Below are 15,224 nucleotides of genomic sequence, written 5' to 3'. Positions count from 1 at the left end.
AGCTAGATACTTAGACATGAATCCTATCTCTAGCAACAGCTACTTATGAGTTTTGACCTTCTAGTTTTGACTATGTTATGAGTTCTTGACCTTTTTATTTTATTTATTTATAGCGAGCTCTGCTTGCAAAGTGACACTGGAACAGACCCCAAAGCTCAGAATCACATAACACTTTGTGTTGGAAGGGACCTTAAATATCACCCAGTTCCAACCCCCTGCCATGGGCAGGGACACCTCCCACCAGACCAGGTTGCCCAAAGCCCCATCCAGCCTGGCCTTGAACACCTCCAGGGATGGGGCAGCCACAGCTTCTCTGGGCAGCCTGTGCCAGGGCCTCACCACCCTCACAATAAAGAATTTATTCTAAATATCTAATCTAAATCTACCCTCTTTTATTTTTAAGCCCTTACTCACTACTTGTCCTATCCCTACACCCCCTGACAAAGAGTCCCTCCCCAGCTTTCCTGCAAGCCCCCTTTAAGCACTGGCAGGCCGCTCTAAGGTCCCCTGGAGCCTTTTCTTCTCCAGGCTGAACAACCACAACTCCCTCAGCCTCTCTTTGTAGGAGAGGTGCTCCAACCCTCTGGTCATGCTCATGGCCCTCCTCTGAGCTCATTCTAATACATCCACATCCTTCTTGTGCTGGGGGCCCCAGAGTTGAACTCCAGCAGTACTCGAGCTGTGGCCTCACTAGAGCAGAGTACGGGGGGGATGATCACCTCCCCGGTCCTGCTGGCCACACTATTCCTGATACAAGCCAGGATACCATTGCCCTTCTTGGCCACCTGAGCACACACTGCTGGCTCATATTCAGCCAAAAGTCCACCAACACCCCCAGCTCCCTTTTCAACTGGCAGCTTTCCAGCCAACCCCTCCTTTAAGCTGTGCTTAAACATACATAAGTTACACACACAACCTCATGCTTGTTTTTACGCTCTTCTCTGTTGGCAACATTTATTCTCCACCTGTGAGGGAAAGGCAGACAGGACACCTGTGACAGCCCCAGGGCCTTCACACAAAGGACCTCAAAGCTGGGAATAACAGAGACTTGTCTGTCAGAAAGAGAGGCGGACAGAGTTCAAGAAACAGCCCCCTCACAAAGCACTCAAACACAGCCATGCCTTGCCTCACACTTTATTTCACAGCCCCACCCCTCCTCCTTCCCGCCCTTTCCCTCTCTGCCAGTCCCACAGTGAGGGCAGCCAGCCTCGCTCCGCTACTGCGCATGCGCCGGCGGCGCGGCGCGCATGGGCGGGAGGCGACGGCGGGAGCTGGCGGGCGGCGGGGCGGGTTGAGGAGAGGGCTGAGGAGAGGGGGTTGCGGGGAGGTGGTGTGAGGTGAGGGGCTCCTGCCGCCGGTCCGAGCCCAGCTCGCCCTCAGCTAGGGCTTCGCTGCGAGGCGGTATCCCCCCAGGGGGAACGCGGAGCTTGAGGGGAAGCCGGGCGCTGCGAGCCTCCTCGCGACTTTCTCCTTTTTCTCCGCGTTAAAGCGCCGGGAGCCGTGCCGGGCGTCGGTGGTCCAGCATCGGGGAGCTGAGGGGCGTCCTCCCGAAGCGTCGGATCCAGCCGAGACGCCTGGCTTGTGCCTGAGGTGTGCTGCTTGTGCCTGCCGGGGAAGTAAGTGGGTGCTGCCCCGGGCTGCTCCGAGTCCGGCCTCCCCACAGCCTCTAAACAGCTTCCTAACTGTCTCCACACAGCCTCCGAACAGCCTCCCGACTGTCTCCACGCAGCCTCCTAACTGCCTCCCAGCAGTTTTCCAGCCCTGCTCAGGAGCATCCTGATTGCAGCCTGGGCTGCTGCTAGGCCGATTATCATTGTGCCAACGTTGCTGTTTAATCAAAAGTAATTGTTTCTTGAAAATATCGCCCTAAACACCCTTTTTCTGGGATGGTATCCTGCTGGAGAACAAGGCACGTACATGCAGTCAGTAGTGATGTAAGTTTTTTCATTCAGCAGCTGAAATGCGTTTGGTGGAGGTTAGGCTGGCTGAGAAACGTCTTCACGGGGCTGGCAGGTACATTGCGATCAGCAGGAGATCCATGCTTTTCTGGAGTCACTTAGGCAGCAGGATAGAGAGACTGAGACACCTAATGTGGCTTTAGGTGTGCTCGGGATGCTGTGTCAATCCCTAGGGAGTGCAGCCAGTGGAGCAAGAGAGCTGTCCTTAAATCCATGTGAGCCTTTCAACTGTTTCTGAAACTTTCTGACTTTGCTTGTCCCTTGTTTTGGAGGCTGTCTGCATATTTTCCTTCCATCCTTGATAATTTTTCGTAGTTAATTTACAGAGAGAAACTGTAAGGTATCCATTTTTAAAAATTTTCATTACATTTTTGAAGATACTTGTATAGGTTTTTCTGTTGAATAGGTTTCCCATAGTATTTTTAATCCCCTTTTGCTAACCTAATAATTTCTCATGTGGCGTTGTATTTATGCCCAGCAAGGCATTTGTAAATACAGTGGAGCGTGGAGTGCTTTATTTACTGTCTTGATAACTTGCAGATACACTTGTCTGCTGATGAGGTATCTATTGTACTACCAAAACTTCCAAATTTACTTGTTGGTTGTGTTAGGTTTGACAAAGTCAGATTCTAGCTCTTGAGGTTACTTCAGTTCTCTTGCTACAAACAAATGTACAATCTTTACAGCGATTTTAGAAGGTTGAGGCAAAGCGTTATCTTTAACTGAGGTGCTTCTCTGTGTTTTGTAACTAAAATCCAGTCTTTCTAGTGAGTGGACAATCAAACCATGGTGAGGCCCTGGCACAGGCTGCCCAGAGAAGCTGTGGATGCCCCATCCCTGGAGGTGTCCAAGGCCGGGCTGGATGGGGCTTTGGGCAACCTGGTCTGGTGGGAGGTGTCCCTGCCCATGGCAGGGGATTGGAATTGGGTGATATTTAAGGTCCCTTCCAACCTAAACCATTCTATGATGAACCTTTAGTCTTTCATGAATAGTCCTAGTCTAAAATTATACTGTAATTTAATGTTACAGCTTTGCCTAACTGGTCTGGTAATTGGGCTCCTACTATTTTTGAGCAGTATTTCTGGACTTCATCATCAGCTGGATTTTCTTCAAATGTCTCTGCTGCTTTAAATTTAGGTTTTTATGCTGTCGTATTAACATCCAAAGAGCTATTATTTTGTCTTCCTCATCTTTCCTTATGCCCCACCTGTTTGCTGTTATATGTAAATCCTAATTTATTGGTTGTCTAGGGAGGTGATGATCTGTGACTAATCTGCTTTCCTCATGTTATTCCCTTGCTACTTCTAAATGTATATGAAAGCAGACAAAAATATATGTTTCTCCAGTTGACTAAACTGTGACAGTTCTTTGGCATATTTATTTGCTGATACACTGTATGCCTTTCCCTGTTTATTTTTGTTTTTGAATTCTGCCTGGTGTGAAAACATCTGTATAATGCCTTATGTAGTAAAGGCCTATTTCGATGTGGTCTTTAACTCTAGCATAATAATACTGTTATCCCAAGCTAGAATGTCTCTTTAGATTTTACGTCAGTTCTTGCTGCCGCTTCTTTATGTATATGACAAGAGATGATAATTAAAACCTTTGTTTTCCAGATTGCTTGATTTCTTGTCTCCACACCTCAAGAGGGACGTGCATGTTTAGGTGGCTAACTGCAGGAGCATCAAAATGCCTAATCTCGAACATTCAGCGTATCCAGCAGCTACACTGCTTCGCTTGGAAAGTTTGGTGCCTTGTCGAGAATCCCAAGTGTCCATGTTGCTGTCCATATTTGGAGAGGTAGTGCTTTCTATATTGCATGTTTGAGTAGAACAAAGATGTTTTATTATCTCAGAGGGAGCAGTAGAAGTTCCGTAAGCTTTTGTGATGTCTTTTTTTTTTTTCTTGTTACCCATCTTTAACATCAGTGTTTGGCTGATAGATTCTAGTAAGTTCTGGGTAAATTTTTTTCAGTGGCACTGTAGAAATTGTTTGTTTTTTTACCTGTAAATCTATTACCTGTGTGAATGAACTCTAGGTACCTGAAGTTGATGTAGTTGGTAGTTCTGTTGCAGGCCATAAGGTTTTGAAATCACTGGGTTATTAACTGATTCTGCTGCTGGTTGGCAAAGCTGTAGTAAAAAAGTAGTGAAGGTTTTTATCTGCAAACTTAAAAGCAGCTGGTCTATTCATTTACATTCCATTAACGAAATGGAAATTAGTATCTGCTTCTACCTTTAATTGTAGATAATAAGTATGTAAAACTTAAACGCTGTATTTATTACAAGCATAGTGGCAACAAGCCTTCTAAAAAAATTCTTAAATTCTTGTTAAATATGTAGGTCAGATTATCCTCATATCTTGCACAAGAATGCATCCATCTTGGGTTAATTGATTATCATTGTTATTCATAAATAATGTTTGTCAAATTTATTTTTGTTTTCAGTTTTTAAGTCAGTGTACGAGATTCTTCAGAATGACAACACAAGAATAAATGCTTGTTCAGAACGAAATAAAAAAGTAATAGGTTAATTTCCTTGTATTTGAAAAATAGATGGAATGTACTGCATCAGTACCGTTAATTAAATAGTGATGTTATATCAAATACTTCTTCACGAGGGAAGAGCAAACTTCTTTACCATCTCCTCAACTCATTTAATTCTTTTCTGTGTAGTGCTGATGAAAAGAAAAGCAGCTTTGTAGTATTTGTAGAAGTTAGAACATTGAAAAATTTTCTAATTTGCCCTTGCCGGGATTTTGATTGTTAGGTAAATAATTTGAATTAGGAGCCAACTGTTTTTCTTATTTCTTGAGACTTTTAAATTTTTTTAATGAAAAAATGTCTCCTCACGTTATAGCAGCTTCACTGGTAGCTTCATGTGAAACTCGATTCTTGGGACTTATTTTCCCAACATTTCAGTGGTCACAATATCAATGTGATCAATTTTTTGTTTCATCTTATTTGGCATGTTTTATATTTAATGCCTCAATTTTAAAGATGACTTTTCTTTTGAAGGAAAACTTCATTGATAAATCCTCTATCTGTTGAACAAAATAGAAGAGTTATCGAAAAAGCAATAACCTTCCTGATTTTTTTTCCCCCCTCCCTCCATCCCCCCACCTAGCGTCAGCAGTTTAGTTTTCCATCCATCTTTATCTACGGACATACATCCAGTGGGAAGACCTATGTGATGCAAACTCTTCTAAACACATTACAGGTAAGTTTGTTTGCAATCAATACTGAATTTAGAACTGTGTAATGGAGGGGTGATAAAAATATATTCCCTCAGGCTAGCTTCTGCTTTGCCAGAATGGTTTGTTTCCTCAGGTGTTTCTGCCTTCTTGATTCTTTTCCTCTAATTACTGTGTAGTGAACACGATCATAATTTCTGCTCACTAGTACGCTTAGGATAATATGAAATAGTGCACAGTAAGATATATTTCATCATAACCTTTCCAAGAAACAATTAAAATGAAAAAAGTAGCCAAACTTTGTTCAGTTCTATAAAAGGGACTTAGCCTCCAGTGACAAGCGAGTACTTTTATGATGGTTCCAGTTCAGTCTAAAAGTCACCTGTAGTGTACCTTTTTCTCTTGTAATTCTCCTTTAAAATTTTATTTGGATATGAAAAAAAAACTATGAAAGTTTCGTGAATAGAATTTTGGTGATACAAATGTCCGAGTAATGTTTAACGTGTGTTGCAAAGATCTGTACAGAGTAAAGGGAATCTTAACACACTTAGCTTGTTCCTAGCTTAAAATAATAGGGGCCAAATGCAGGAGCAGTTGTGAGAGAAGATGAATAACAGCAAGGAGAGTTTGCCAAAGTGGAATTTTATTTATGTATTTATTTTGTCAACAAACTAATTTCAATTACATTCAGTTGGGTGTATATAATCTCCTTAAATATAATCCTAAAAGCTTGAATTTAGTAAAGTCATTAAAAGCATTCTAAGCAAATGTGTTTGCTGAAAATTAAAAACAAACAAAACTACCCACAAAAAAAGTGAGTCAGTGAAATGATGAAAATCACTGGCTGGATACAAGGCTATTGCCACTTGTTCTGATACTTTTGCAGATTCAAGGAGAACATTGTATTCATTGTAACATGTTTAGTTAGTTCCAGTCAGTGCACTTGCAGATGCAGGAAAATCTTTTTTTACTTTGAAGAATATTTAACACTCAAGATCTAAGATCTTGAAGCAGTGTTGCATAGGATGAGTTATTTTAGTTCAAACAATAAATGGTTATTCTTTTGCATAACGAATCAGTTCTAAATGGAAAAAATGTAACAAAAAATGGTTTTCAGTACATTTTCAGTCTTTTTGATAATATGAAATTTTTCGCTTTATTTTTTTCTAGATCATCCAAATACGGCTTGATGTGCATCCTATGTTAAAAATCCCAGTAAAACAGTATGCCACTTGCTGTTTGTAATGTAATAAAACCAGTTATTTAGATTTTTTTTTCAAAATTTTTGAGCTATTGAATGCCTTGAATAAATATTTGTAGATAGCGTTGTAGCTAAATGGTTAGCAACAAGTGAATTATATCAACTAATTGGAACCAAGGATTTGTTGGGATAAGGAAAATATAAATGTGAAACAAAATATACATCAAGGATTCCTGCTTTCAGTAAAAGTAAAATCATCTTGATTTTAAGTCAGTTCATGCCATACAGATAATCACAGAAAATAAATACATGCACATTTTTCAGACTAAGAAATTTCAAAAGAACATCTAAATTATTTTTTATATTAAATATGTCAACTTTGAATTTAACTTTTTAACATTAACATTTTGTCTACCCTGTAGACTTATTTTCTTCCTTCTGTTTTAGCTAGGTGTATCCATTTCATAGTTACGGTTTTTTATTGTATTAGTAATGTGCTTAAAAGGTCTGGGACTTCCTATTCAGAGCTTTGGCTTAAGTATGTCCAAAATCCAAACAGTATATTTGTTATGATGTATAGAATACATTTTCAGAATTCAGTCCCTGATAGGCCAGGTGTGAGAAAAAACTCAATTTTCTCAGACAGGATCTTCTGTGAAGCTATTTTATTTGTGATTGCAGTGGCGGGCGTCCTGCAAGCAGGAGTGCACAGTAAAAGTTTATCATAACCTTATATTCTCTATTACCCGACACCTGATTTTTGCCGTTTTCTCATTGGCTGAGTACTACAGGTTCACAACCTACTCGACGCCTTTCTATACCATATATGTACAATTTTATTTGACCAACTGTTCATTTCTCCTTTTCCTTTTTTTTTCTTTCTTCTCTAGTGACTAGAGGGCCCGTGATTTTTGTTTTTACACATTTTTTCGCATTGCTCATCCTGTTTTTCTTAGCTATCCTCCTTATTTTGGGACAGTGGGACCTTGTCCTTTTCTTCTTAACATACTCCACCCTGCTAGGCTACTGTCATGCCTGCACAATGACTTTTGAATATGCGAGGTTAGTGGAATTTTCCACTGCAAAAACACCTTCTATTGCAAAAACACAACTTTGTTTCTCACACGGGAAAGATGCATGCATTCTTCACGTGTGTTTCTGTTTTTACTAAGCTTGGTACTGCCAGACCTTTTGCTGGTGGGACAGGTCTTATTCTACCATGCCAGTACTGTTGCTGTTTCCTCCTGAATGAGCATCACTTTGAGAAATGTTAGCACTGTATGTCCTTCTTCAACTTTGCCATTCAGCATAAACTTCCGTTGAATTCCTGCTCTTAAATAACAGTGTGGGGGTAAGTAAGAAGTAGGTCAAAGCAGGACTGAGAAGGCATGTTCTTGGAACATATGAAATGGATACTACTGTGGATTTAATGTGCTGTTCTGAATTTGGGGTCTTATAATCCTAGCAACAGGGACTACAAGCTCACTTTTCCTCAGTTGTTAAGGAAGAAAACTAAAGCTGTCCACTGGGAGACGAGTTATATCCATGATCGCTTGTACTGGAGTTCCTGTGTGTTACTAACCAGAAGAACTTTGTCAGGAATGGACTTATTTCAGTTTCAAGGACTGTAGGCAGAGAAACCTACTCTTTAAGTGTCGTGTGCTGTTATCTCTGAAGATCTGAACTCCATAGTAGTGGGTCATTGTGGCTGAATGTGTGCTTCTCACAAAAATACTTGTCTTGAATCATGTAGAGAGGTATGGCCTTAAGTCCACTTCAGTCCCTATCTGGTCAGTGCTGTCAGATTTCTAAGTACTCAGTCCTTGCCACTTCTGTGGCCCTTCTTTTTCTTTTAGCACGTGTATATGTCGTTTTACTCGTTCTTCTAATCTTTACCAAAACAAGTTTCAAAGTCCTCCCAAGTTGAAGGGTGTTATCACAGAAATTTGCTAAACCTGTCAGTGCCTATGCTTTTACCAGTCAAGTTCTTCAGGGATTTAAATCCAATGACCTCATGTCCAAACCATATCTGAGTTCATAAATTTCTTCTTATCTGTTCTCATAGTCATGATATTTCAGGCTTGTTTAGAGTGTACACACATCACAGATCTGCAGGGCTGTTTTTTTTTTGTCTGCAAAACATAGTGATCTTGTCTCTGTCATTAAAAACTGTAGAGAATTTTTCTACACAGAAAAGTGGGAGACAATGGCCACAATCTTCTTTTGTATAGTTTCTAACGCTGTGCCAGCCAGTTGCAACATAATCAGAGACAGCCAGGTACTGGAAGGAGTAGGATTTAAGCAGCAACTCATTCTACAGAACTTGCTGTTGCCAAGTATAGGTATCTGGTGAAGGCTTTTCTGGTGGTGAAGGCTTTCCTTCTGCTATGGAGGTACAGCATGTTGAATAAGTGATTTTAATGACATAGCCCCTTTCCTTTAATAGTGATAAAAACGGTAAGAATGCTATTTATATGTCATTTGAGTGGCTTGCCAGCACATACTCACGCTTCCCCACATCTGTTAAATCATATGCCGTATATTGTACTTTAAGTAGAAAGACCAGAATAAAGTACCTATATATATGTCTTCATACACACACCCGTGCTAGGAGTTTAATTTTGAAAGTAATGCTTATATATTCCAGTGACTAATGCTTCCCAGAGGTTTTAATGTTCAGTGTGAAAACGGTATATGCTTTACTGAAGAGCATGGAACTGTAAAATTATCTATTTCCTAAAAGCTGAGTTGCTGGAAAATTGCCTGTTTTCCTTATATATGCTTGAATACTACTACTGTTAGAATCATAGAATATCGGAGCTGGAAGGGACCTGCAAAGATCATTGAGTCCAACTCCTGGCTCCACACAGAACCACCCCCAAAATCAGACCATGTGTCTGAGAGCGCTGTCCAAATGCTCCTTGAACTCCGGCAGCTCGGTGCTGTGCCCACTGCCCTGGGGAGCCTGTCCCAGGGCCTGACCACCCTCTGGGTGCAGAACCTTTCCCTAACACCCAGCCTGACCCTCCCTGTCCCAGCTCCATGCCGTTCCCTCAGGTCCTGTCGCTGTCCCCAGAGAGCAGAGCTCAGCGCCTGCCCCTCCGCTCCCCTCGTGAGGGAGCTGCAGGCCGCCATGAGGCCTCCCCTCAGCCTGCTCTGCTCTGGGCTGAACAAACCAAGGCACCTCAGCCACTCCTCACATGTCTTGCCCTCTAGGCCCTTCACCATCTTCATAGCCCTCCTTTGGACACTCTCTAACAGTTTTATACCTTTCTTATACTGTGGCACCCAAACCTGCACACAGTACTGGAGGTGAGGCTGCAGCAGAGCAGAGCGGGACAATCCCTTCCCACTACTGACTAGTACTGCCGTGTTTAATGCACCCCATGGTACAGCTGGCTCTCCTGGCTGCCAGTGCTCACTGCTGGCTCACGTTCAGCTTGCTGTTGATCAAAACCCCCAGATTCCTTTCTGCAAGGCTGTGCTGTTTTGTAGTCCTTAGCGTCTTCTATTTCTAGACAAATGACCATAAGTTTTCAATATTACTGAATTGGTGCTTACAAGTACATTTTATGAAATGCATGTCATGCTCTTTATTTTCACATACTCTTTGCTCTGAAAAGATCTGGTTTTCTGAAAATGTTCTGCACTAGCAGGCTGATCACGTGTCTGATATAGAAGCTTACACTTCATCTTGGGGTCATTTATATGGAATGAATGCCAAAAACATTCAGAGCGATTTTGAAGTGTGTGCTCCTGGATCATTTTCTTTGTAATATGTTTGAGAAATTCATGTTATCCAGACACTAATTTGTAATTGATTATTTTATGAGGTTGTAGTGTGTTATGGTAGTTTAGCTTTTCTTTGATCAAAATGCTATTTGGCTTTCTTTCCGTGTGTTGCTCTCAAAAGAGAATTTTTAAAACAATTAGAAGATGCACTACGTGTTTCATGTGAGGATTTGTCAGTTCTCTTCACTTTGTGGTATGTAATATTTTGACTAGATATATAAGTAGTCATTCTTCTTTGGCAGGGTTTTGGTTTATGCTCTCTATTCTGTTGGTAGAGTCTGGTTTCTTTCGGTGTTTCATCTAGAAGGAAGAGTTAATTTTGTAGTACTTATACTAAAAAAAAGCACTATAAATACAGCATAGCAATAAAATTGTATTTTCTGTTCTTTTCAGCTTCCTCATGTGTTTGTGAACTGCGTGGAACACTTTACTTCACGGCTTCTCTTAGAAGAAATTCTCATCCAGTTGCAAAACCGTTCTTCTGAAACAAAACAGGCTGCTCATGTGCCTTGTGATACTTTCAATGACTTTGTACGTCTGTTTAAGCAAGCCGTTGTGAGTCAAGATCTTCAAGATCAAACAATATATGTTGTAAGTAATTTAATTTTAGTGTGCAGGTTTCGTCTCAGTTATGAGGGTGTGACTAACTGCCAATAATTTGTATGTGAAATTTATGTACTAGATTGGTTTTCACAGAATTCCTTTGTGGACTTTGTTGAGAATCTGTTGATACCGATTAGATTTTTTTTTCAGTTGGTTTGCTGCCTTTAGATGAGCCAGATGAGGGTCTATATTTTCCCTGGGTTTAGTTTTTTTTATACACAACCTGTATAACTAGTAATGACCATAAATTATACTATATAGTTAATTTCAGTTTGTAATAAGGTCTGTTTAAATATGTTTATATTTAAATAAACATATTTAGGAAGGCCTGTCTAAATATGTTTATATTTCCATTAAAAATACTTAATATGAGGTTCTTTAACTTAGTAGCTATGTTTAGGGAAAACAGTACTATCTCATAGTTTCCTACAGCTCATGAAGCTAGTAAAATTTATTCTTTGAAAATTGGAAAAAGTAAAAATGAACCAATACTTTAAATATATAATAAGCTATTCACAGATAATTCAATTTAATGTACAGTCACAAAGGTGGTGTTGGCATCCTTCAACAGTTCCGTGAGAACAAAATTTAGCACTAAAATAAGTAGAAGGAAATTTCACAAAATGATGTATATAATACAAATATTCACTTAAAGTTAAAAAAAAATGAATTACGAAAACTGTTCTACATCAGTAAAGAATGCTTCAAGTGTATTAAAATGAGCGTCGCTCAGAAAGTTCTTGAAAGATGGTTGTAGAAAGCAAAGCACTAAATATCTAGAAAGGTTCAATTGTATCAGGTAGATAGTTGCTGAATCAGAATAATTAAGTATTAAATTAGTATCTCTGTTATGTTCTGCATGGGAACAGACAGGAATGGAAGAAATCGATTCATGTATATTAACCTGTGTCATCTGGATTTATGTTAAAGTGCTTTAAATTGAGACTGATGGAAGAGCAGCATGCTGGTAACATAAACTGGCAAAACTAATTTATTTTGTTTCATTTTGGTACTAAATAATGTAATATCACAGCCGAATTAATTCAGAGTAAATGAAGATAAATGTTTACTCTCAAGCAAAAGATTCTAAATGTTTCTCTTAACCCGAGCATGGTGCTGAATGCTTGTGATTACTTGCAAAAAATGAATTTATTCATTCCAACTACCTGAAAAATTGGAGCAGATAAAACTTTTATTCATTTGTACATCTACAATATTTATCACTTTACAGAAATAAGAAGCTGCTATTTTTAATGTTACTTAGCAGTCGGTTGTACAAGGTACTTTTTAACAAAAATAGCTTAAGCATGACATTAAGATAAAACTAAATAATAAGGTGGGTGTGGGTTTATAGGTCTGTGTGTAGGCTGTTCCTCTGAACCACTTGACATATTGCACAAGCCACTGTCATGTATATTTTATATGCTGTAAATATAAACTCAACTTTCTTTCCCGCATAAGTGAAAAGTAAGATCTACTTAGGTTGTGACCTTAAAGCCTGGTGTACAGTAGCTGCACATTACCAGATCTTTATAATCAGTATTTTGTTAATAAAAATACGTAGACTCTATTTTCAAGCAATTCAGGGCAAACCTGGTCAGTAGCACAGAACTGAAGATGATGAAGGGACTGGAGCACCTCTCCTGTGAGGGGAGCTGAGGGAGCTGGGGCTGCTCAGCCTGCAGCAGAGGAGGCTCTGGGGTCCCATCAATGTCCATTGGTGGCTGCAGGGAAGGTGCAGAGTGGAGGAATTTAGACTCAGGGCGGTAGCGTGGCCGAGCGGTCTAAGGCGCTGGATTAAGGCTCCAGTCTCTTCGGGGGCGTGGGTTCGAATCCCACCGCTGCCAGCAGGTCTTTTAGGGAACGGTCGTCTTGAATGCATCTGCGGGACCACAGGGGGATTGTCAGCATGGGCTCAAAGCTGTGCTAGAGGAAAATGCTCTGGGGGGTGCTGATTGATGCTCGCCTGAACATGAGCTGGCAGTGTGCCTAGGGGTCAAGAAGTTGGCCAAAGGCATCCTGGCTTGTATGAGGAATAGTATGGCCAGCAGGACCAGGCAGGTGATCGTCACTCTGCTCTAGTGAGGCCGCACCTTGAGTACTGTGCTGAGTTTTGGGCCCCTTAGTACCAGAAGGACATGGAGGCCCTGGAGTGTGTCCAGAGAAGGACTACGAAGCTGGTGAAGGGCCCGGAGCACAAGTCCTATGAGGAGCAGCTGAGGGAGCTGTGGTTGTCTGGTCTGGAGAAGAGGAGGCTCAGGAGAGACGTTATTGCTCTCTACAACTACCTGAAAGGAAGGTGTGGGGAGCTGGGGGTCAGCCTCTTCTCACAGGTAACCAGTGACAGGACTAGAGGGAATGGCCTTAAGTTGCACCAGTGGAGGTTCAGGTTGGAAATGAGGAGACATTTCTTCTCAGAAAGAGCAGTCAGGCACTGGGACGGGTTGCCCAGGGAGGTGGTGGCGTCATCATCCCAGGGGGTGTTCAAGGAAAGGTTGGACGTGGTGCTTAGGGACATGGTTTAGTGGGTGATGGTGGTAGGGGGATGGTTGGACCAGATGATCTTGGAGGACATCTCCAACCGTAATGATTCTCTGATTCTATCTGAAATTGACTGTTACATGAACCAAACACAAATGTCAATGTAAAACCATATGTTTTATGTAGTTTTAAGTAAATCCCAAGAAGCTTGATCTCAGAGATAATACTCTTTCTTTTTTTCTGTTTAGTATGCTTTTGAAATATCCTTTTCATAATATGTTCCTTGGTTGTCCCCATCAAATTATTTTTCTTACTGTGAACAACAGAAATGATAGATGTCTTAATATTTTGGTGTGGTAAGAGGATAGGCATATAATTTTCTAGGGACCTATAGTTTGTCTTTCAACAGCAGTAATTCAAAAAAAGTAATGGAGTTCAAAATTTAGATTCATATTGTAAGCAGTAAATAAAATACAATGAAATACAAAGAAATGTTTCTCTTACTTTTTCCACTCCTGTCAAGATTCTAAGTGTACTGGGAATAATGTTTTTTGTTTTTTTTTTTTTTTGTCAAAGGATGGACATTAATGTTTTTATGCTCCTGATTTTTCCTGTAGGCTTAAATGTTCAGTTTGGTGTTCCTTGTGTAAACTATGCATGCAACATATCTGTTAATATGACACAAAGCTTGCATAAAATACAATAAATTCTGTAAACTTCTGGGCTGCAAACTATGGCAAGAAATGTTTCTCTCAGAATTGAGTTGTACAGGTGGTTTACAGGTGGTAGTTAATTGTTTGAAGATATTGAGTTGTACCTCTTAATTATTTCTGAGACATAATTTCATAGTGGGGGAAAGACAGCTTTCCTACAGTAGGCAAATTGATTTAGTGTTATAGTAATAACTTTTAATAGAAGAATAATTTTGGACAAAATTGAAGTTTCAATGGTTGTAAATGATAGATATTACAGTTTTCTCATTAGGATTCTTGACTGTATTTACTTTTAATCCTTACTGCCATAGAGCATAAGAATGTAGCTTTTCTGAGGATTGTATCTTTTTGTTTTTGTATATCAGAGCTGCTTGGACTTTCTGGAAGCACCTCTGAAGCAATAATCTCTCTGATGTTGCTTATTTATGGTGACTTGCTGCTAAGATAGCTCTCAGAATAGGAAACTATCTGTGAGATGTGTCTACAGCAGCTAAGAATTTGTTTCAAGTCCACATAAGAATGCTAGTTAACATTATCTATATCATTATTTCGTTAAAAGGTACTGGATCGAGCAGAGCAGCTGAGGGAAATGGAAGCAAACGTCTTGCCAGCATTTCTTAGGCTTCAAGAATTGGTAAGTATCTGAGGAAAAAAAATAGCATGTTTTTCCTGCACACTGAAAGTAACTGAACGTGAGATATCTGTCCAGGCTCGCTCACCATGAAATGTAACTCTTTAGATGAGAAGAAGTTGCTTTTTTTTTTTTTATTTTTATTTTTCTGGAAATTAAGCAACTGGCAGTGGTGTCAAAAACAGAAAAACAACAACAAAACAAACAACAACAAAAAAAAACACAGAATTTAAATGTTGACGTGTTTTTCTTACATTCTTCCTTTTCTTTAAAGTACATTTTTAGTTCTGTGTAATAACATCTTGTTTTAGCACATCTGATCATTTATAGATTTTTTTGAGGCTGATGGTCAGATATATAGCTGTATTTTCTAGAATATTTTCAAGAAGAATGTGAAATTTTTCTACGCTTCTGCTGTAATTCCACCACAGTATGTTTCTGCTTTGGAGTTAAATACTGTCTTGTCCTCTCTCACTTCTGAAGTGTGTAGGCTTATGCCTTGGAAGAAGTAAAAATTGTTTGTTCCCTGAAAATACAAGGAAAACAAAACCAGAAGATGGTGGCACTTTGAAATGTCTGAACAACGAAATAGAGGAAATTACTTTTTGTACCTCAGGACTTGTGTGTGGTAGTCAGTAATTTTGTGGTGACAC

General features: G+C 40.0%; 1 protein-coding gene and 1 non-coding gene across 4 annotated transcripts in view; both read left to right on the top strand.

Annotated features, from left to right (window-relative positions):
• The first annotated feature begins 1,229 nt into the window (after positions 1–1,229).
• ORC5 (origin recognition complex subunit 5) overlaps positions 1,230–15,224 on the top strand; it is a 70,749-nt gene continuing 56,754 nt past the window's right edge. Inside the window, exons 1-5 of one of the 3 annotated variants that reach the window (XM_035549572.1) lie at positions 1,230–1,616; positions 3,575–3,758; positions 5,084–5,176; positions 10,537–10,734; positions 14,500–14,574. In XM_035549572.1, coding sequence (XP_035405465.1) covers positions 3,648–3,758; positions 5,084–5,176; positions 10,537–10,734; positions 14,500–14,574 — 477 coding nt within the window. In that variant the 5' untranslated portion in view covers positions 1,230–1,616; positions 3,575–3,647. Of the gene's footprint in view, positions 1,617–1,741; positions 1,842–3,574; positions 3,759–5,083; positions 5,177–10,536; positions 10,735–14,499; positions 14,575–15,224 lie in introns of those variants that run through there. The other 2 variants (XM_035549573.1, XM_050708421.1) reach the window with 2 other exon arrangements.
• Positions 12,512–12,593, top strand: TRNAL-AAG (transfer RNA leucine (anticodon AAG)). The gene has a single exon. It is a non-coding gene; the product is annotated as a tRNA-Leu (tRNA).

The sequence above is a fragment of the Cygnus atratus genome, chromosome 1 (assembly GCF_013377495.2).
Source record: "Cygnus atratus isolate AKBS03 ecotype Queensland, Australia chromosome 1, CAtr_DNAZoo_HiC_assembly, whole genome shotgun sequence".
NCBI classification, from domain to species: Eukaryota; Metazoa; Chordata; class Aves; order Anseriformes; family Anatidae; genus Cygnus; species Cygnus atratus.
The sequence above is the reverse complement of the archived record's forward strand: the minus strand, read 5'-3'. Positions and strand labels throughout refer to the sequence as shown.